At 37.4% G+C, this 24,670-nt stretch overlaps 1 protein-coding gene and 1 pseudogene across 2 annotated transcripts in view; both read right to left on the bottom strand.

The window, feature by feature from the left end:
- The window catches only part of LOC307140282 (neuronal acetylcholine receptor subunit alpha-9-II), a gene marked incomplete at both ends in the record, with an annotated part of 56,208 nt that extends 38,536 nt beyond the window's left edge, over positions 1-17,672 (bottom strand). Inside the window, one exon of the mRNA XM_079839666.1 lies at positions 17,627-17,672. Coding sequence (XP_079695792.1) covers positions 17,627-17,672 — 46 coding nt within the window. The remainder of the gene's footprint in view (positions 1-17,626) is intronic.
- Positions 10,939-11,514, bottom strand: LOC307139508 (microfibril-associated glycoprotein 4-like; annotated as a pseudogene). The gene is made up of 2 exons: positions 11,334-11,514; positions 10,939-11,176 (listed from the first exon to the last, which is right to left on the bottom strand). The product of its transcript is annotated as a microfibril-associated glycoprotein 4-like (transcript).
- Positions 17,673-24,670: the final 6,998 nt, after the last annotated feature.

The following is a 24,670-nucleotide window of genomic DNA, read 5'->3' as shown; positions in this document are numbered from 1 at the left end:
AATGTGATAATATGAAAGAGCATTAATAATTTGCGCTGGGCCCAGTTGTTCAAAAAGTTGAATCTGGATCAGAATGATCTGGATTTGGAAATACCAATCCAACTTATTTTTGTGCCGGTTATTCATAGCAATAGGATTGCCCTCTTGAGACTCCGTGGTCCTTGTCATGGGCGTCGGAACTATTGTAAGTGGGCGGGACAAGTTTTTTTTTTTTTTACCATGTCTGTTCACCTACCCTAATGCTGTCCAAACTCGAATAAAGCGTCAAAATCGTGTCTAGTTTGGATCACAACTCCAAAAACGCAAGATAATTTTTTTTAAATAGGCGCTCTCTTTATAAATAAACCACAGATTTGAGCTTTAAACAACTACATTCTCACCTGAAAAAGTCTTAAAACTACATTTTGTGACACAATAGTATAGTATTTTTAAATAATGCAAGGTTTCTCATTATCACTTCACCACGTGACAGCAGTGAGCAGGCTCCTGATTGGTTAACGCGGCGCGAATTGACGCCAAAGTTAAAATTTTTCAACACGAAATTCGCTTCAAATGCGTGAATGCACAAAAAGCACCACTCGCGCAAGACGCTCAATTCGCGTCCAATTCACATCATTCGCGCGAACTGGACGCGCAAATGAGGCGGAACCGCGTCCATCGCGCTGCGCGAAAACGCGTCTATTGCGCGTCAACACGCCTTTCCATTGACTTAACATTGAAATCACTTGCTCCTGACTCTCTATTCGTGTTTGATATGAACGCAGCATAAGACCAATCGGTTACACTTTATTTCGATAGTCCACTTTAACCCTTAATCGTCCCTTGGGGTCCAACTGACCCCACTGGACTTTTCCTCCATTTTTTAAAAGTGTTCCCTTCATCTCAGGGCCATGAGACTCTGTGACTTTTCCTAAATAATCTATCTAAACATGCACAAAAAATCTGGGCTTGATTTGGTTGTTCTAAAGGTGTGTAAAAAAAAATTTACCGTTTAAATCCCTCGGGGTCAGATTGACCCCACATTGAAAATGAATGGGAAAGTGTAAAAAATAAAAAATAAATCACTTTTTTTGTCAATTTTTTTTTTACTAAATCCAGTATAAATCTGAAAATTTCCACATTTATATCAAGGTCTGGTCCTAGAGCATAAACACAAAGTAGACCGAACTTTCTATCTCATACACACACACGTACACACACACGCAAACACACACGTGTGTGACTGCAACAGAGAGTATTTTTATTGAAATTGGCAAATAAAATCAACAAAACTGGCATAAATCTGAAAGATTTTCATACATAAATGAAGTACTAATACTAGAGCACAAATGCAATATGGAACAAGCATGTTCACTCACACGTACACACACACAAACACACAAACACAGGTTTCTGGAGCATTTTTTTGGATTTTGGCAATGAATGGGAAAATGTAAAAAATGCTTTTTTTTCACTTTGTTTGTAAAAAAAAAAATCAACTAAATCCAGTATAAATCTGAAAATGTCTACATTTATATCAAGATCTGGTCCTAGAGCATAAACACAAAGTGGAACGAACTTTCTGTCTCATACACACACGCACACACACACAAACACACACGTGTGTGACTGCAACAGAGAGCATTTTTATAGAAACTGGCAAATAAAATCAACAAAACTGGCATAAATCTGAAAAAATTCCATACATAAATGAAGGACAAATACTAGAGCACAAATGCAACATGGAACAATCATGAGAAAGAGGGAAAAGGGCAAATAAAAGAAAGATGAAAGGCAGCTTAACTTTTGCATAACTTCCCTATGGACCTCTATAGGATAATGTGGTCATTGCACTCTCTCTCTCTCTCTCTCTCTCTCTTTCTCTTTCACTATAATTCCTAAAGTTTTTCCACAAACCTACAGATGGCGGTATTCTATCCCTAACACATAGAGCAATGTCCAAAAACAATTTATATTTATTTAAGATCATCATTCAAGTGATTTTTTCATAAAAAAATAATTTTTAATGAGCCAATTTATGACATTGTTAGGTATTTGTGCAGAAAATAGGTAAAAAACTACCAAATACCCACAAAAACACAGCATAAATGTATAGTTGAGAAGTAAATAAAAAAAATGATATATAGTTTTCCATGTAAAAAAATTATATTTCCTTATGCAATCGCTCTGTAAAAGTTTGGGGTCTATCTGACCCCAAGGGACTCAAACGTAAACCCTACTTGAGGGGCGATTAAGGGTTAAACAAGTGGTATAATAACAATAAGTAACTTTGCAACTACATGTCAACTAACTGTCATTAGAGTATTAGTTGACTGTCAGTAGACTGGTAGGTTATGGTTAGGTGTTAGGGTTCGGGTTAGTAGAATAAGTTGAATTGTAGTTGCAAAGTTACTTATAGTTAGTAGAATGTCTGAAGTGGACTATCGAAATAAAGTGTTACCAACCAATCATATTGGACCCACTCACTTTTACCATCTCTAATTCAGCGCATGTCTGTTCACCTTCCCCTAATGCTGCGTTCACACCAAACGCGAATAGAGCGTCAAAATCGCGTCTATAATGTCTAGTTTGGATCACAATTTTTTTAAAATAGACGCTTTATAAAATACTCTTTATAAATAAACCATAGATTTGAGCTTTAAACAACTACATTCTCCCCTGAAAAGTCTTAAAACTATATTTTGTGACACATTAGTAGTATTTTTAAATTATGCGGGGTTTCTCATCACGTCACTTCATCACGTGACAGCAGCGAGCAGGCTCCTGATTGGTTAACGTGCCGCGAATTGACGGCAAAGTTAAAATTTTTCAACTCGGGCTGCAGACGCGAATTCGCTTCAAATGCGTGAATGCACAAAAAGCACCACTCGCGCAAGACGCTCAATTCGCGTCCAATTCACATCATTCGCGCGAACTGGACGCGCAAATGAGGCGGAACCGCGTCCATCGCGCTGCGCGAAAACGCGTCTATTGCGCGTCAACACGCCTTTCCATTGACTTAACATTGAAATCACTCGCTCCTGACTCTCTATTCGCACCTGGCTTGAACGTACCATGAAACACACGCTAGACGCTTTATTTCCACTTTTTCACATTTTCTTAATTTTTATTGAAAATAAATGCCTTTCCGATCTGATCAAGGCCGTAACCATGTCTTGAACATTGGGGGGGACCATTTTTTTTTATTTTTATAAATCATAAAGAAACAGAACAGTGAACGAAATTCTAGGTCTAATTCTAGTTGGGAAATAATCATTTTGGGACTATTTGCAAGTAATATTTGCATTAATTTGCGTCAAATATATCGTTAGTCTCGAGATTCTTCCCGTTAGTGAATAAATACTACATAGATCTGCTGTTGATATACACATTCTCTAGTGGTCTGGTGGTAGAATATTTGTGAACCGTGTTGAAGATTACATGTTCTAATCTGCCCTTATATAGTTTTTTTTCTTCATTAAAGGATTAGTTCACTTTTAAATAAACTTTTGCTGATTATTTACTCACCCCCATGTCATCCAAGATGTCCATGTCTTTCTTTCTGCAGTCGAAAAGAAATGAAGGATTTTGATGAAAACATTCCAGGATTGTTCTCCATATAATGGACTTCAATGGGCTCCAAACGGTTCAAGGTCCAAATGACAGTTTCAGTGCAGCTTCAAAGGGCTTTAAACAACACCAGATGATGAATAAGGGTCTGATCTAGACAAACCATCAGTTTCTGTGAGAAACCCAGCAGTATTTATGCTATTATTTTACCTCTTTTCAGACGAACATGATCATCTCTGAGCTCCGCCATAACTTCGGCTAAGTGAGGTCAAAATATGAGCGTGGTTTGCCATAGATATACATAATAAAAGCTAGATGTCTCGTCCGCGCTGCTGGCCATTGTTTTAATGGTGCATGTCTACTTTAAATAACCATAACTTGCTCAATTTTCTACCGATTTTCAAACTGTTTGGTTTGTTATAAACGTCAGAGATGTAGTTATGACACTGACTGCATACTTATGAATAATCATTCATAATTTGATCAAGCATCCAGAATTATAGCCACATTAATAACGTTTGTAAGAAACCAAACCATTTGTAAATCCGTCAAGATTTCAGCGAGATAAGAGTATTTGTGTTCAGATCACTCACCTTACATCAGGTACGTTTACAGCTTAGAAGAGTCAATGTGGGTCACTTTAAGTGTTTTATGTGAAGAGAAAGAAAACTAAACAGACGTACAAACCTCCCCTTCCATTTCCAATTTCCTTTAAACAACCCTATGGAGGCTCTAACAGGGCGATGGGAAAAAGTCATATTGTAATGTTTTAACTTTCTCTCATAACATTTTTGTTTCCCCAAGAATTTTTGCGTTCATTCGCAAGGAACTCATTTTGAAAATGAGCATAAAGTTTTATTTATTTATTTTATTTATTTATTTAAGGATAGCCCCTTGAGATGATCTATCTCTTTTTCGAGGGGTTCCTGAGTCACAAAGATAGCCGTTACATGTACAACATCATAATACATCCCACATTATACAACAAACACATAACAACAACAACACATACCCAATAAATTACTAACAATTGTCCTGCTTAACACATCCCCAACCCTGTTCCCTCAGAATCCTCACCTTTTAATGGTGACATAATCTCTTTAACATTAGATAAACATTAAGTCACTGTCCTTTATAAGATTTCACATAATTCATACAAGTTATTTGGTATACATTAATACAACATATACATACTTCTGATACAAGATAGACATTCATCTGTAGTAGGAAAGACCAAACATGGAGATAATGATATTAATAACATTTATAATATGGCACATCAATAGCAAGTACAAGACGTATTTAAATAGAAGTATAATGAGGATTTGTACAGTTGTAGTGTTGTTATAGAACGAAGAGCAGCTGGCAAATTATTCCAATCTGACGGAGCCTTAAAGCAAAAGGCCTTCTTACCAGTTTCTCTTTTAACTAAAGGAACTCGAAAGAAAGGAGATGTTAAATTTCTAAGAGCATGTAAGGACCTAAATGGTACCAGATATTGTTTCAGATAATAAGGAAAATCATAATAAATGCACTTAAAAATTAAGATTAACCAATGAAATGTTCTCCTTTCTTTTGGCTGCAGCCAATTAAGAGAATTATACATTAAGCAATGATGAGTGTTGTAATGACATTTTAAAACAAATCTGCATAGTGAGTTGGTTAATGTAGTTATAGATTTAAGAGCAGATTCTGTTGCATTCTGATAAATTACATCCCCATAATCAATTATTGGCAAAATAAGTTGCTGTACTATTCTTTACCTAATCGTTTGTGTAAAGCTATTGATTGATCTGTAGAGCTGACCAAGACATGCATGGACTTTTTTAGTTATATAATCAATATGTGGTTTAAAGGTAAGTTCTGGATCAACCCATACCCCCAGATATTTAAAAGAGTTTGTGCTTTCGAGTTGGTTTCCATCTAATAGAAAAATGGTCAAGCTCTGCCGATTTGGACCCGGGCGCTTTGAAAAAAGCATACTGAAAGATTTATTATTATTTAAAATAAGATCATGCTGAGTGAGCCAAGATTGTATTTGATTAAAATCGAACTGAAGTGACTCTTGTATATTATGTACATGCTTGTTTGAGCTATAGATAACAGTGTCGTCAGCATATAGATGGATTTTACATTTATGTAGATTGAAAATAGTAGGGGTCCCAGAGATGAGCCTTGTGGAACACCTTTAGTAATTATAGTAGTCTCTGAAGATTTACTCTGTACCATGACAAATTGTTTTCGACAATGTAAATACGAGTTGAACCAGAGCAGTACCTCTCTGGAGGCACCAATTGAATAAAGCTTATCCAGCAAAAGATAGTGGTCAACAGTGTCAAAAGCTTTGGTGAAATCTGTAAAAATTGCACCGGTAGACTCTTGCTTATCAAAACCTATATAGATATCATTGGTGAGATTAAGTAAAGCTGTTGTTGTTGAGTAGTTATATCTAAACCCTGATTGACAGGGAGATAAAATATTATTGTTGTTGACATATGATTATAGTTGATTAAAGATTATTTTTTCAAATATCTTTTGGACAGCACAAATAATTGAGATAGGTCTATAATTGTTGATATCTGTAGAATCTCCCCCTTTGAACACTGGTGTTACTCTAGCACATTTCCAGATAGACGGCAGTGAATTGGTTGTAAAAGATAAATTAAAAAGCTCTGCCAAGGGATACATAAGAATATAGTCAGCATATTTTATAAACTTTGCTTCAATGCCGTCAGGCCCAGCACTCGTATCGGTTTTCATTTTACGTATAACTTTAAGCACTTCCTGTGGTGAAGTCATTTTAAAACAAAAAAGATGCGAGGGAGTTTCATTTTGGTAAGCTGTATTCCAATACTAATATTTGAGAAATGTTCATTAAAGATATAGGATATTTCTTCTGGCTTAGAGATAAAACCATAATTTACACAGATCTGTTTAATCCGATTTTTGTTGTTCCGATTAAGAACTGCATTTAGCTTTTTCCAAAATTGCCTTGGGTTATTGGTTTCTTGGGACAGGCTATTTTTATAATAATTGGATTGAGCATTTCTAGTCCTAATTTTGCAGTCATTGCGTGGCAGAGCATGGCAGAGTCCTTCCCTTAACCCTTTGAATTTTATATGTGGCGTGTTTATCAATCACATTCATTACTTCAGAATAAAAAAATTCCCGGGCATCATCAATTGAGGGGATTAATGACAAACGATCCCATTGTACACTGAGTAAGTCATTGTGTAAAGTCATAAGTCATTCTTGGGGAAACACAAAACTTTTGCGAAAGAACACTAAAACATTGAAATAAATTTCCATCACCATGTCGCTTTAGAGCTTTATGAGCCCCTTTTGTGACCCACAACAAAAACAAACAAATAGGCTATACGTTTAAAATGGGATGCAATTTTATTTCAGTTACAAACGGTTAATCTCTGATGATTGAGTCAATGTAGTTTATATACAGTGATTAAAATACACTTAAATTAAATGTATTATTTTTGTTTGCTATTGACAGCTGTTTTGGGGATTATTTTATGGTGCCAATTTATGTTTTTTTGTTTTTGTTTTTTTTTTAACAAAAAACTACAGCATTTGCATCATGTAATAAATATACACAGTGAAGGTCCATTACAATGTTGCAAATAATCCAATATAATAGGCTTTTTTGCAAAAAAGGCATTGGAGAGAATTTAGATCAAGAATTTCAACATTTTACGTGACATAGATGTTAGAAGAATTTCAAAACATCTGTTATGAAAAAGTCGAGTCATTGTCAGAGTCATTGTTCATCACGCTAACAATCTAGCGATGGTAAGCCTATCTCGAAAATCTTTCAGTCAGTTGTCACAGAAGGAGAAATTTGTTCATTTTGTTTTGTAATCTGCTCAACCCCTAGACAACTTTAGCAATGAACATGTAGATCCAATGATCTTTGTTTTTTGTGCATCTAGCACACACGTTTCAGCTTCAGTTATAACTTTCATCAGGGAAATTTCTAAATTTCTGGCTTCAAAAGTTCACCATCACACTGTTATCCCTGAAATTGTTTTAATTCAAATTATTTAGGTACAATAAACATAAACTCCAACAGATTTGTTCAATGACTAAATGTTTTTCGTTTGTTGTACGATTTGCATGATTTTTTTCATTCTATTTAATTGTTTAGATTAAATGTACTTAAAGAAGCCTATTTTAGTCGGTTGTCAATACAACGCAATACAAGGAAGATGCTGATTGGCTCTTTGAACTGAAGTCAGGCATGGATGCAGCTGCACGCATTTTTATCAACGTTTGCTTCAGTATAGGCCTTGTAACTTTACATTTTGGTCTCAAACAGCTAATACATTATTAATCCCTAATAAATTAGATGTATAACAGTTAGCCAGTAAAACAAAATGTAAGTTTAGGCTGTGTTTACACTCAAAAAATTATTTTACGATACTGTTGACTTTATTTAAACAATTTATTTTGTTTAAGGTTTTCATTTTGAAATAACTAAATAAATCAACAGAAGATAAAAGAAGACATTAAATCTCTGAAGATCTCAGCAGAGGAGGATTAAACAACTCCACCAACAGCATTACCAGCTTCACACATCACTAACCAGACTGGCTTTATTTCTGTCTGACCATGATGGAGATAAGTGTTTGTTTTAGTTGAACCTTGGCTCTTTATCATTAGTTTTTTCTTTTCTTTGGCTGCTTTAACTGTGTGTTTAAAAAAACACTTTAGTTATGCCAAGACAAGCCAAAGAGAAAATGTGATCAGGTGACTTTGACTTACTGTATTGATGATGATGACATCATCATGTAGAAGCTGAATCACTAATCTCAATCACACTAAAATGTTCTGTTTATAGAGGTAATGTGTTATCAATTTTGTGTTTACGTGATGTTATTAATGTTATTCTATAACACGAGATCCAGCACTGTTATGGTAATTGAATAATATTCAAGATTTTAAAACCATGTAGTGCTCAAAAGGTTTAAATCTACGGCATTACTTAAACACATGCAGACATCAAGAATCTGCGTATGAATCTCAACAATGGTGACAATGAAAAGCTTCATGCTGCAGTGCATGCTGGGTACCACCAATCAAAACTCCCCCATGGGTCCCAGCATGCATTGCGGCAAGAGCCCAACTAAAACGAACACTCATCTGCATCATGGTGACCTAAAATTTAAGTTAGTTTGTTAGTTCAATTAACTAAAAGTTTTTAATTAAATGCTGTTGAAATCTTAAGTACATTAAACTGGAAATGTTTTGTTTTTTCAACAAGACAAAATTAACTTTTTAAGTTTCAACGAGTTTCCATAAATTGTTTAAGTTCAATCAACCTGTATAAGCTTACAGTGATATGAGGAAGCAGAGATAGCAAAGTTGCTTTTTTCTCCCCAAAAAAACGGATTATTTTTGTCCGTTTTGATATAGCCATTAGCTGTCTACACTCTAAAAAATGCTGGGTTAAAAACAACCCAAGTTGGGTTGAAAATGGACTAACCCAGCGATTGGGTTGTTTTAAGCAAACATTTAACCCAACCGCTGGGCTAAAACAACCCAATCACTGGGTTAGTCCATTTTCAACCCAACTTGGGTTGTTTTTAACCCAGCATTTTTTAAGAGTGTAATAAAAAGCCCTGCATCCTTGAGTCCTTCTTCATCCCTTGCCTTCCCTGACAATAAGTAACATTAAAAATATTTAATTTATTTTATGCATACAATCTCTACAAAATGCATCAGTGACATGCCAGTGACAGTAATTTGTCACAAATATAATGTATAGAATAGAGTTATATGACAATATATGGAATTGTTCTCATTTCTGATTTGGTTTCATAGCTGTGCATATGCATTTATGTTTTTACTCTATATGAGCATATTATATTTCATATATGAGACATTTATGTCAAAATATCTATTATACATACATAAACATAATATAATTAATATATCAATATATGGAATTGCTCCTATTTCTAATAGGTTTCAAATATGTTTTTACTTTATATGAGCATACTGTATATTGCATATTGCATATGCACATATATCACATTTCCGTATGGGTCCATACCTGGTTAAGGTCCAGATAAAAGAGTACACCTACATACATTTCAACAGCGTTTTAAATTTGAGAAAAATCCGCAATTTACTCTCATATGTTATCATTGTTTGTACATCAATTATTTTCCTAATTCATATATGAAGCCCACATGAGTATTGCCTATTTAGTCGGTTAATGCTTACAATACACAAAAACAACATATTGCTTTGAGCGTAAACTTTTATTGCTTCAAAAATTGCAGACAGAGCATGCAGAAAAGCTTGAACTCAATTTCAACATATTTTTATGACATAAAAATTGAATAATGTTCAAATATTATTATTTTTTTGTGTGCAGTTTTTCCTCACTGAAAGCTGATGGGACATGCTAGTCGCCATATTTTAAAGGGTTAGTTCACCCCAAAATGAAAATTCTGTCATTAATTCCTCACCCTCATGTGGTTGGACACCCGTCAGACCTCCGTTCATATTCAGACACAAATGAAGATATTTTAGTGTAAAGCTGATGCTGAGAAAGGCTTCAGATAGGCCTCCATTGGCATTCAGTACATTTACACTCACAAGACCCATAAAAGGCACTTAAAACGTCGTTACAAAGTCCATCTCACCACAGTGACTCTACAATAATTTTACGATGCGACGACAATAGTTTTTGTGCGCAAAAAAAAATCAAAATAACACCTTTATCCAGTTTGTTCTTGTCTTCCGTGTGTGTCTCCACGACGCATGCGTGAGAATATGACGTAGCGCCGGCGTTCGGGAATCCATGAAATACACACTTAAGCCCCATTTCGAGAACTACGCCGAGACCTAAAGCACGATCAATGTAGAATTCAACAGCTGAGATACGCGCGTCTTCCTCTGCTCGTAAACAAATCTCTTCTGGGTCATGTGTCCGAACGCCGGATCTGCTCATATTCTCGCGCAATGCGTCGTGGAGACACACACGGAAGACAAGAACAAGCTGGATAAAGGTGTTATTTTGATTTTTTTTTTGTGCACAAAAACTATTGTCGTCGCATCGTAAAATTATTGTAGAGTCACTGTGGTGAGATGGACTTTGTAACGACGTTTTAAGTGCCTTTTATGGGTCTTGTGAGTGTAAATGTACTGAATGCCAATGGAGGCCTATCTGAAGCCTTTCTCAGCATCAGCTTTACACTAAAATATCTTCATTTGTGTTCCGAATATGAACGAAGGTCTTACGGGTGTCGAACGACATGAGGGTGAGTAATTAATGACAGAATTTTCATTTTTGGGTGAACTAACCCTTTAAGAACGATCCACATGAATGCATAATAGCTGGGGATATGTGCACAAGCTAACCCTGGTCTACATCACACGTCTGATCTTCATGGTGATGGACTTCAGAGATGTCCAGTCATTCTTCCAGGAGTACCAATTAGCCAAAATAACCAAATTGCCATCATCCTTCCCCCACATATACAGACCATTGGGGTTTGAGTGATCACAATTTTTGTACCAAAATGCGCCCATAGAGTATTTTGAAGCACAAGAGCCATCTCTCCAAAGGTCTTGGTCTTTGTCAAAGGTAGAGAACTTCATTCCACTGTAGAAAGGAGAAACATTATAGAGACATTTTCATTTAGACATCTTTAACAACATTAAAGATGTTGTTAAACATCTCTTTCTCCTTCATTACAATTATCCAGTTTGTGTAGATTCATCATTTGGGTCACACAATTGAAAACCTGTAAATTCAACATTTGTAGACTGTTTTACCTGCTCCTCCATCTACAAAGCCGCTGACATGCAGTTTGTACCCATCAGCCTCAGAATCCACAGAGAAGGAGAAGTCTTCCCTTCAAAATCCTCCAAATCTACTCTCAGTTTGTACTGATTCCTGTGTGTCAGCAGGTGAATTAACTCTAAACCTGTTGAAAACATGAAATTAAACCGTTTTAGTAGGTTAAAAAATAAATCTGCATTTAACCTGCAGGTCCAGATTAAGGGTACTAAAAACTGAAAGGTGTCTGCTTTGCATTGACACAGATCCACAGACACAAATAAAAATGCTGTATTCTGTTACCAGGCCATTAGTTGGCGATGTGACTTTGCAAGATGTCACCATTTTTTAACAAATACGCGCATAGATATACATAATAAAGGCTAGATGTCTCGTCCGCGCTGCTGGCCAATGGAGGTCGACGTCTGCACCTGGCGGCCATCTTGTCACAGTCAGCTCGATTACTCATAACATTGTGTTTTAATGGTGCACATACTTTTTAAATAACCATAACAGATTTTCAAACTGTTTGGTTTGTTATAATCGTCAGAGATGTAGTTATGACGCTGCATACACTCTAAAAAATGCTGGGTTAAAAACAACCCAAGTTGGGTTGAAAATGGACAAACCCAGAAATTGGGTTGTTTTAACCTAGTGAATGGGTTGTTTTAGCCCAGCGGTTGGGTTAAATGTTTGCTTAAAACAACCCAATCACTGGGTTTGTCCATTTTCAACCCAACTTGGGTTGTTTTTAACCCAGCATTTCTTCGAGTGTACTTATGAATAATTATAACCATGGACAAATTTGAGTTAGTATTGTAGGGTCTTAGGGTTACATATATATTTAAATTAAAAATTAGCTCAATAGGGAATTATGGGTATTAATATTTAGGGATTTATGATTAATCATAATGGGTTATAATCTAATCACAAATCTCCAAAATCACCCAAAAGGGGAATACCTAGCCTCTGTATTTTATGCAATATATAATATATATATGGTTAACAACAAATTATTGCAATTAACTACAGATATATCTATATTAAATAATCACAGAATAACCTCTAGGGAGTTGATTCAAAATTCCTCTCCGTTCCGTTTAACCTCTTAACAAGCGCCCCATTTTTTAGGAATTCTTTGAAAACGATATACCCAAATGAAAATGTCTGCAGCTCTTAAACCCTATGGTCTATATTCATAAACCTGGTCTTATTTTAAACTAGACACTTGAAATATTGCTACCCAAGAGTCATAATAACTCAAAGTAATATGGGAACAGAGTAATATACATGTAAATATACATGTAAGTGACTCACGTTTTTTGTTTTCACTTAGGGAAAAAAATATTATAATTTAATGTTAAGAGCCTGAAAATAACTTAAATATAAAACTGAATGTCTAATCATGTCATGATTCAAATATGAGGATGATTCTCTCAGTAATGTAGCTTCTGTGAGCTTTTATGTCAAGAAAAGTCTAGGCGTCATTTCAAAAAGGCCATTTATTTCAGAACATTTGCTATTGTAAAGAGTAGTTTTTCATTCAAATAAATCTGCAATAAACTGCAATATACTACTAATTATAATGGATAAACAGTTACTGAAAAACTAAAGCAACTATTTACAGAGATTACAAAGTGTAAAAAACTCATTTAGCTGATGGGAAGCGTCAGTAACAGACTGCGCGCTCCACTGCAGTTGCGCCATTGAGAACGCGCCGACAGCGCACAAACAGTATTCACCAAAGCCTACTTACGCAAACTGCGCAAGATAATGCCTTTTGATTGGTTACTAAGTCCATCAATCAAACCTTTGTTGGAAAGGCATTGGCTGGGCACCGAGTGCCTTTATCCAACGAAAACCATGGGCGCAATGATTGACAGCTCACCAAGCCTGTAAGGCACTTCCTCTATATGATGCATCCCAGAAGAGTCTCTGATTGAAGGAGAGAGACGAGGGTTGAACCATTGCACGTGGGAGAAGCCATTCTAGCAGGGGGAGTTTGCCAGACACGGAATAGAATCGATATTTCATTGAAAATGGACATGATTGATCACGCTAACTCAAAACTCTCTTGCAAACAACGGAGGATTTTTAGTTTTTACCCTATTTTTTCGTTGTTTTGGATTAAAAAGTGGGATGCATTTTGAAGAATGGACTCTTACACAGAGATGTATGCGGGTGTTTATTGGATTCGTCCGATCTGATCTGAACGACAGGAGATGAAAGATGAGTAACGCTGATATTATGCTAATGTTTACATGGACGGTCCTTTAGCATTTCATTTAACCCTTTCCTCTCTGGTGTATTTATTGCAAAAACAAGTTCAGAACATGAATCTTGAGTGTTTTAGCTTTCAAATGATGCATAGTTTGTGATAGTTGATTGAATATTTTGTATAAAACAAAAGTAAATAAAAGTACACACCCCCCCACTTCCGTCAACCCCCCCCGTCCACGATCCGATGCGGGTTAAGAAGTTAAAGAACGAGCAGAGATTCTTTATCCACTCACCAGGTCTATTCTTTCTACCCAATTTTCGGGAAGTTTATCCCTCTGGCCACAAAGGACAAACTTTCCGAGTTATGGTATTAATTAAAGCATTCAACGATGCTTATAAGAGCTCGTAGCTTAGATCTGACATTAAAGGGACTCGTGTTCCGTGAGCAAAACAATGACAATCAAAACGTGAATATCATGGTTTTAATAAAGACTAATACTACGATTACATATGACTACATAAAGAATACATGTATTTACAGAATAGTGGAAAGTAAAGAGGAGGATGAGGGGAAGGGAAAGGAAAGGAAGGAGGGTAAGATCGTGTCCGATCCGACACCTTCCCAGACAAAACCATTGGAGCCAGCAAGAAATATCACCTTAAACAGGGGTACAATCTTTACAACGCATCTAAATTTCGGTAGAATTGATACTTGCATGGTTTCTTGGTGTTGTGTAAAGCAAGATGCGTGAGTTGGCGTTTCTCAGAGTGTTTGCGCGCTGAGGCGCTCTCTCCGTTTGGTTCTTCCAGAGCTTCGTTGGTCCGCGAGACTTTTAAAGGTGTTTGGGAAGGGAGCGTCTTGGAAGGGAAAGTTCATCTCGTCCACGCTAAGTTCCTCGGTCTGATGGAGACTGCATTGCGGAGCGCGTCGATCTTCAAAGGAAACAACAGCTTGGCTGGACCGGGCCGGCTCGCAGGTCGAAGCCCGCGAGCCGCGCTGATGAGATGGGAGGAAAAGGAAAGTTGTCTCGTCGGGGTCCTTGCAAGTTGACTGAGCAACGATATGCTTGTGTTACTGTCTTTTGAGGTCCATTAAACTACGCCCACTTTCCCGGCGGCGACCAATCGTTGAGTGAATTTGTGAATTTCAGGCGGGAGAGAGTTTCTTTGTTCGGACTTTATTATTCAATGGAATGTTCTTGCTGGAAGCCAGAACTAGTAAAGTTTCACTCCACAGGACTAAAACCTACTAGCAGTACATCTCATAATCATATACTTTGTACCATTGACTAAGACACAGAAAAAGGAACATTTAGACATCACACATGCCTTGGTTACAGACATGAAGGCAGTGCATCTTCTATACAGAGCAATTTGGAGCGTACAAGATAGTTCTTACATCACGCAAGCATAAGAAATATAGGGAGCATGCATACACTTAAGAAATCGTCATATATGTAATTTCTGGGATAGTTTAATTAAAGGCTAAATAGAGGGGAATGCTTGTATGTATGTGTGTGTGTGTGTGTGTGTGTGTATTAGAGTCACCCCCCCCCCCCCCCCGCCTTCCAGACTGAAGGGTGAGGGAACTGTCCTGGCTGATAAGAATCTGATTGAAGCTCAGAAAGGGCCATCACTATCTTCTGGTCACACTCTAGCTAGTCATTAAACAGTCGGAGGTGCAATCTGACTCAGACCTTTTGGAGCCGTTGGAGCAGGAATTTAATTTATATGCAGAGCTGTTTGGAGGAAAGCATCTCTGATCACTTTGATCCTAGTTGAGAGACACTCCAGACGCTACAGTATAATAATATCATAACTTATAATAATAATCATTAATAAGCATGGGTAAATTAAGGGAACATTTCTCTTGTGAGATTGTTTCCCCCCAGAATTTGACTATTGGCACTATCGGTTATACAACCCCAAATCAGAAAAAGTTGGGACAGTATGAAAAAAAAAAAAAAATAAATAAAAAAAAAGAAGTGATTTCTAAATTTACTTTGACTTGTATTTCATTGCAGACAATATGAACACAAAATATTTCATGTTTTGTCTGGTCAACTTCATGTCATTTGTAAATATGCATCCTTTCCTGTCATTCAGACCTGCAACACATTTAAAAAAAAGTTGGGACAGGAGCAATTTAGGGCTAGTAATGAGGTAAATGGTTAAATAATGATGTGATTTGAAACAGGTGATGTCAACAGATGATTGTAATTATGATTTGGTACAAAAGCAGCATCCAAGAAAGGTCTAATCCTTTAGGAGCAAAGATGGGCCGAGGATCGCCAGATCGCCAACAAATACGTGAGAAAATTATTGAAATGTTTAAAAACAATGTTCCTCAAAGGAAGATAGGAAGAGATTTGGATATTTCACATTCAACAGTGCATAACATAATTAAAAGATTCAAGGAATCTGCAGGAATTTCAGTGCGTAAAGGACAAGGGCGCAAGCCTAAGCTGAACAACCGTGATCTCCGATCCCTCAGGCGGCACTGCATCAAGAATCGTCATTCATCTAGAAGCCATATCACCACATGGGCTCAGGACTACTTTGGCAAACCTTTGTCAAGCACCACAATACATAGTTACATCCACAAATGCCAGTTAAAACTGAACTCTGCCAAAAGGAAGCCCTATGTTAACAGTGTCCAGAAGCGCCGTCGACTTCTCTGGGCTCGAGGCATCTGGGATGGACCATCACACAGTGGAAACGTGTACTGTGGTCAGATGAAGCGGTATTTCAGCTATTTTTTGGGAGAAATGGACGCCGTGTGCTCCGGACCAAAGAAGAAAAGGATCATCCAGACTGTTACCAGCAACAAGTCCAAAAGCCAGGGTCTGTCATGGTCTGGGGTTGTGTCAGTGCCCTTGGCAAAGGTAACTTGCACTTCTGTGAAGGCTCCATTAATGCTGAAAAGTACATAGAGATTTTGGAGCATAATATGCTGCCTTCAAAAAGACATCTTTTCCAGGGACGTCCATGCATATTTCAACAAGACAATGCAAAACCACATTCTGCACACATTACAAAGTCCTGGCTGCGGAGGAAGAGGGTTCGGGTACTTGACTGGCCTGCCTCAGTCCCGACCTGTCTCCAATAGAGAATGTGTGGAAGACCCCGTACTGTTGCCCACCTTAAGACTTGTTTGCAGGAAGAATGGGACAAAAATACACCTGAAACACTTCATCACTTGGTGTCTTCAGTCCCTAAACGTCTTTTAAGTGTTGTGAAAAGGAATGGCAACATTACAAAGTGGTAAATGCTTTACTGTCCCAACTTTTTTTGAAATGTGTTGCAGGTCTGAATGACAGGAAAGGATGCATAATTACAAATGACATGAAGTTGACCAGACAAAATATAAAATGTTTTGTGTTCATATTGTCTGCAATGAAATACAAGTCAAAGTAAATTTAGAAATCACTTCTTTTTTTATTTATTTGCATTTTCCATACTGTCCCAACTTTTTCTGATTTGGGGTTGTAAGAAAATCGACTTTCAGTCAGTCTTTACCTGAAAAGTACACGAGAGCGTTGTCCACAAGACCATTGAAGCGGACGGGAAGCTAGCTGTGGTCATGTACTAGGGCAGGAATTTAGACAAAAGATTAGTTGTCATAAAATTGTAATTGGTGTCAGTAAAACCTACTGTATATTATTGAACAGCTCGATTGTGGTCTCAGCCTTGATAATTTGCTCAAGTAGCCGTGATACACAACTATGCTGCATGATTAAGTCGTTTTTCGAAAAGAAAAGCTGCCATTTCAACATGTTCAAGCATCCAGAATTATAGCCACGTTAATAACGTTTGTAAGAGACCAAACCATTTGTAAATCTGTCAAGATTTCAGCGAGATAAGAGTATTTGTGTTCAGATCACTCGCCTTACATCAGAAGCCCGCCAGAAAGCTTGCCTGTGACAAGATATCTAAAACATCAAAATTGCAAAACAGACAAAAAAACTCAAACACACACACACACACACACACACACACACACACACACACACACACACACACACACACACACACACACACACACACACACACACACACACACACACACACACACACACACACACACACACACACACATGTTTGTTTTTGTGAAATGTGAGGACATTCCATAGGCGTAATGGTTTTTATACCGTACAAACCGTATTTTCTATCCCCTTACACTGCCCCTGCCCCTAAACCTAGCCCTCACAGGAGACTGTGCAGTTTACTTTCTGTGAAAAAAAACTTGTTCTGTGTGATTTATAAGCATTTTGAAAAGTGAGGACATGGGGAACGTCCTCATATTTCACCCTCTTTTTGTAATACCTGTGTCATACCCATGTCATTATACACATTTGTGTCCTGATATTTCACAAAAACATGCCACACACACACACACACACACACACACACACACACACACACACACACACACACACACACACACACACACACACACACACACACACACACACACACACACACACACACACACACACACACACACACACACACACTTATACACACAAAAACACACGCACACACAAATGAACACCTGCCATTCCAAAAGCTAATTGTGTTTGTGTGTGTGTGTGTGAGTGTGTGTGTGTGTGTTTTGCCTGTTTTGCACTCTTGATGTTTTATATATTCACTCCTTCACTGTTGAGTCCTTTTTTTCTGCATTCTGGCTGATTTGTAGTTTGTATGCACAAAAAAACTCTGTATTTTCATATTTTTGCCAGTTTCCCATTCATTTCCTATGGGGGTCATTTTTGACCCGAAGGTCCTGAGTGTGACTATTTTTTAACGACCACTTAGACTTTTCAAATCCTGTCCTCAATTTTTTGGGGTGTTCATATACCAAGTACCAATAAAGTCACCAAGTTTCTGACCATTCCAATGAAGCTATGATTTGTAACATTTTTTATTTTAAAAAATTCGGGTCAGAAATGACCAAAGAGCCCCAGAGGGTTAAGGATGTGAAGCATTAAAAAAAGCTTTTAGTTATTACGTTTTTATTAAAGTTGACAGGTTTTATTTAGCAGCAAATGTCAATTCTGTTGTGTGATTCCTGAGCCACCAAATGTATATCTTTTATGGAACTATTTCATAGATACTTCAGATACTGTATGAGTAAAATAAAAGAGCACAAATAAAAGCACTAGGTCTAGGTGACAATAGCATATGTTACTATAAAATATGTAAATGAGAACTGGTGCATCTGCTAATAAAATAAAGTCTCAAAACACTCGCTCAAATTGAAACGTCTTCAGTCCCCATCAACACGGCAAACAGCGTGGACAAACACAGCAACACCTGAGAGAGACACACAACTCAAGATCTGCTGACGTCTGACTAAATATAATTTACATTCTTACACACAGAAACTCACAATCATGTTTGCAGAGCTGCTTCAGAGATCCAGCTCAGAGTTATCAGAGGGTGGGATTTGCACCTGAAATACAGTTCAGAATAACATTGCATTTGGTTGAACATGCACACGTATTCTCTCATTTCCTGAAGAATAAAACAGTGTTATATATATATATTTGCTGAGATCTGCATCATTTTGAAAATGACCAGCTGAGAAGTCCAAGTGAGAGATTTCTTTATATATCTCTCTGATTGTCATATCTGACAACACACACACAAAAAGTAGCTTACCTTCAAATCTTTATAGGACAGTCATGGGTTAGATGCCATAAAAGGAGAAGCTTTTGTTTATTTGAGCTGTTTTTGGCAACCTGCTTTATCGTTGTCGGAGGAATCAAAAGAGGAACTCATTTCATCTGAAAGTGATGATAAAGCATTTGGAACTGACTGCAACAGACCGCTTAAGAAAACCCTTGTGTTTTCTGAGCTTAAGGGGTTTGTTGCAACTAGGTCCTGATAACTTTTTAACATACAAACATTAAAAAATCTTTAACATGATGACATTGGTGTTGTAGTGATAGTGTATTTGTATATGTGAGTACCGAAACTAACCACAAGGTGTCAGTAGCATTATACTAACCTGTGATGTATAGGCCTATATACCAAGAGTTTCTGTTCCTGCACTCGACATGGAAGTTATTAATAAAAGATAAGTTTGCAATAGAACCGCTCCTTTACTGGATTGAGAAACATTACAGGTATCACATGTCTGTCTGTTTGTTTTGACTTGTTTGCTTGAATTCGGTCACAGGTTCCTTTGTCTTACTTTTCCCGCCACTTCTCTGTCAACATGGTTGCCATAGAAATACATAATAAAGGCTAGATGTCTCGTCCGCGCTGCTGGCCAATGGAGGTCTACGTCCGCATCTGGCGGCCATCTTGTCAGAGTCAGCTCGCTCACTCGTAACATTGTGTTTTAATGGTGCATGTACTTTTTAAATAACCATAACTTGCTCAATTTTCTACCGATTTTCAAACAGTTTGGTTTGTTATAAACGTCAGAGATGTAGTTATGACACTGCATAGGCTACTTATGAATAATTATTCATAATTTGTTCAAGCATCCAGAATTATAGCCACGTTAATAACGTTTATAAGAGACCAAACCATTTGTAAATCCGTCAAGATTTCAGCGAGATAAGAGTATTTGTGTTCAGATCACTCACCTTACATCAGGAGCCACAGAGCCCGCCAGAAAGCTTGCCTGTGACAAGATGGCCGCCGGTGATGACGTTAGAGACTCCGCCATAAGACATCTAGCCTTTATTATGTATATCTATGATGGTTGCCCTTCGTTGTTAGTTTATTTTGTCCCAGCTGTGTTCCATTAATTACCCTCATTTGTCTGCTATTTGTTCTTCTTGTTCACTCCCGGTCACCGTTATGCTATGTTGTGTTTACCCTGCATGCCTGTCTACCTTGTATGTTTGTAATTAATCTTGACGTATTTTGAGCTGGTCTTCTGTCTTCGTCTTCCTGCCACAAGACAACCGTGAAAGATGACCGGACCAATAACTAAGAGCATGGCCGAGGATCGTCTCCTTCCCATCCGGCAGGGTGGTCGTCTGCTGGAATGGTATGTGAATTCCTGGAATATTCCCACCTGGTGAGCTGGAGGGATCCTATGGTCATCTGTGTGTGTGTGTATGTGAGTGTGTGTATGTTTCCATAACCTGTTTAAGATGCCTTCGTCATCATAAATGATTCACGTGAAGGTGGTTTGATATAAGTTGGTCTTCAGCAGTTCTCAAACTATATGATTTATTGTTATAATTTACACAGTATTACAAAACAGCACAGATTCATCATTAAATTGTTTCCGATTTCCTTCAGCCATCCATACTCCTTCACTTTAAATCCATCAAAATGCACAAGTGACACTGAACCATTAATGATCTGAACAGATACCAACCAGTGTGAGGGGAATTCAGATGCAGCAGCGCCCCTGAAGAGCCCGATATCATACAGTTCCTCCAAAAATATTTCAGTGACACTTACAACAACAACAACAAAACATCACAACCCTTCCTGACAATTCAATACAACTTCAGCTCAACAGCATCGTACAATGGACGGAAACGAAGGACTCATTCTAAAGGGTTTCAAACAGAAATATGATTCTTGTATTTTTGTTAAAACACTTAACGTAATTATTCCCTAAAATATGCATTCTTTGAGCTGCGCAATGTCTAAATCATCATTTTTGAGACTACTATTTTAGCCAGATGAACTTCTGGTGATACTAAAACCAAAGAAAATAGTTCTGAAGTGATTGTTGAGCTTTACAAAATACAAAGTGACAGTAAGAAAGCATTGGAAACCCCATCCCTCCAGTGAAGCGTGGTGGTGGCAGCATCATGATGTGGGGGTGTTTTTCAGCCGCAGGAACTGGGAGACTAGTCAGGATCGAGGGAATGAAGAACGCAGCGATGTACAGAGAACTTCTCGCGATACTGACACAATTCATGTGTGTATATTTCTCTCAATGTATAAAAAGTGCTATGTCTTGTATCGTTTTATGCAAAGGTTTCAGGGTTTTCCATGTTTTTTGTTAACACATGTAATGTTCAGGTCTCTGGGCTGTACTTGTGTGCATTTAAACGTGTTTGCTGGTTTAATTCTATTGTAAGTGTTTCTACACCGAACAAGGGTTGTAACGGTGTGAGATTTTCACGGTATGATGAACGTCATCACGGTTTCAATGTATTAAAAAATCAATTATTATTATCATCAGTTAAAATGACCGCTAAATGCTTTATTATAACAAACTTGAAACCATTTGTTTTGTTTATTCAAATTTCAATAATCAAAATGTCTAATCAATTAAATTTAATAATTGATTATGGTTTAGATTATCAACTTATTTTTTAAAATAATTTATTAAAATCGTCTTAACTTATCGTTAATAAGTCCTATAATAATTAATCCTATAATTATATTTGTATGATTTAATACAAATATATAACGTAACCGTAATCAAATGAATGCATAAAACTAATAATTTAATTAACATTTGAAAATGTAATCAAATGAAAATTTTATAACTTTTATCCTTTACTATCCTTATAACTTTTTTTTTTTTTTGCAAAGTGCCGCACATCAGAGATTTATTAATTTAAAACATGGACAAAAAAATATATTCCTTAAATAATTTTTAATAAATTGTATTATTATTTTGAGAAAAACATTCAAATAGCAATACATTTGGTTACACTTTATTTTAATGTGTCCCTGTCATAGTGTAATTATGTATTTAAGTACTGAGTAATATCAATGAACTACATAGGGTTAGGGTTTGGTTTAGTTGCATGTAATTATGCCTAATTTATAGTTATTACTATAGTAAATATATGCAACATGTGTAACAAGGACACATTAAAACAAATAGATATTTCTGTGATAATTTCTTCAAGTTAAAACAAACTTTTATTTTGAAGGGTTGCAGTGAAGACCTGTTTCAGAGTGTATTTGATATTTTTTCTCAAATTAAAAGATGAAATGCTCATTAGGTAGCAGCTCTGGAGATGTTAATGTCCTCATATTCTGAAAACACCATGAGCGGCACGTGTACTGAGTATTTAGTAGACGAAACGGCGCAGAACAAGCAGATTATATATATTTATAGCCTGGATGCCAGCCGAACTTAGCCCCGCCCACAACATTTTTACTCGGGCAATTCGGTCTGGACTTGATCGGTAGAGGAGTAATTATGCCCGAACAGAAACTGTTCGGACCAATGAAATTGTGAGGGCGGGTTTTAGACGATGATTGACAGATGATAAACAGTAACGCAATCATCTACGTCATCAAAAGCGCTTGGGTTGAATTTGTTCTAATCCTAAACGGATAACTTTTTCTTATATGCATTCACCTTTACTATTTCTCTCAGAAAGGATGATCATGTAGGTAAGTACTCTGTGTATCCTTAAATTCTTTTTTTACAACACTGGCAAAGATCGTTTACACTCATCTTTTTATTCTAACGTTAGGCTACTCGCCAGCGTGCGTGCAAGCAGGGTTGCCAAGTTTTTACAACAAAACCCGCCCAATTGCTAACGTTCCTCAAAATTAGCCAAAAACAAGCCCAATAGCTTTCCGGGGGGGCTCTTCGGGAAAAAAAAGGCATTTGGGGGGTAAAATATGTGGTATTTTGGCAGGGCTGCCTGCTAAAATTTGCATTCCTGGGTCTGTATATCACATAATTGGGGTCGCTTCAACCCGCGGACTTGGCAACACAGTGCAGTTGAGTTCTGTTGACATTTGACAACTAACGTTATGCGTCGCTCTGTTGCTCTGATTGGTTGTAGGTCTATCCAATTGAGGTCTTTCCTGGTTCGGTTGAAACACGCCCCATAATCACAGCCCAACGGAGCAGATCAGACTCAAATTCTGACTAGAATTGAGGATGACGACGTCAGGCTAATATATTTATATAGCAGTCTTTTAAATAAAGGGCAAAATTAGCCGTATAGACCAAAAGCACAGTGTGTCCCAGACTGTAAACATGTGTTCTTCTGCTGTAAAGTTGGGCATTTTAACATGAGCTCAATGAGATTCTGCTCCTTCTGGAGTCTGTCTCTAGTGGCCAGTCCATGAACTGCAGTTTAAGTCACTTCCTTATGAAACTGCGGGAGGTTGCCGCTTGGTTGCGCCACGTTAAAAACTGGCCGACCAATGAGATTGGTGCTTTTATTCACGTGCCTCGAGTTGATGAAGTCACAGTAAAACACGACTTGGTGGCGTTCAAGCACAAATAGGTCTTGCCAAGCACACATTGATACCTAAGAAGAAGACGACGAAGAGTAAGTAAGAAGACGAAGAAGAAGATGGTCTCTTTGGCGTCTGAACACTAAGACCTTTAGGACAAACGCCACAGCGACTACAAAAATCTCCATAGGAGGGAGTTGTTATGGAGAGGAATTGCAGATCAAATACGATTCGATGGAGAGTTTAATTTACTTAAGAAATGTTTCAATAAGCGCCATCTACTGTCAGGGAGTGATCTTGCATGTTCACTCTGTGCATCGGACGTGAAAACCGCTTGGGTATTGAAAGATTACAAATTTAAGAAAGTACATTGTATTTAGCATTTGAGGTATAAAGGAAGATTGTTGAGTTTCCAGCAGGAGAATTCCTGCCGGACCTGTTTTCAGACTCTCACCGTCGTTGCCTCTATGCGTTTGAATAGTTATGCTGATTAGGAGTAGGATTGGTGATACTCTGTCTGGGCGTTTTTTCCCAAAACCTGTATATTTAATTTACATGCAACCTCAATGTAAATCCCTCCCCCTTTGGAATGTATATAACCTATCAGGTATGCTGTTTGAGTCCGACTGTTTTCGGACGACCTGCAGCACAGAGAGTTCTCATTAAAAGAATAAACTTCTGTTTGATCCCGAAGTCTCCTGGTCTTCATCTTCTGAGTTTCCTACACTTTAGAAGATAAAAGTTCACAACAGTATGAACACAAAGAGGCGTTGAAAAACGCTGGCGATAATCTCCCCGGTGTGCACGAGGCTTTATACTGTAAATTACATTTTTATTACCGGATACCGCGATTCCCTCAGCATCACGGATATCATACGTCCTTTTATAAATGGGATGTACTTTTATCTGCACGGAGGGATGGATGGTGTTCGAAGTGTTTCCTCCTTTTGCAGCCAC

The sequence above is a fragment of the Gobio gobio genome, assembly GCF_949357685.1.
Source record: "Gobio gobio genome assembly, chromosome: 16".
NCBI lineage: Eukaryota > Metazoa > Chordata > Actinopteri > Cypriniformes > Gobionidae > Gobio > Gobio gobio.
This window is presented reverse-complemented; position numbering and strand designations above follow the sequence as displayed.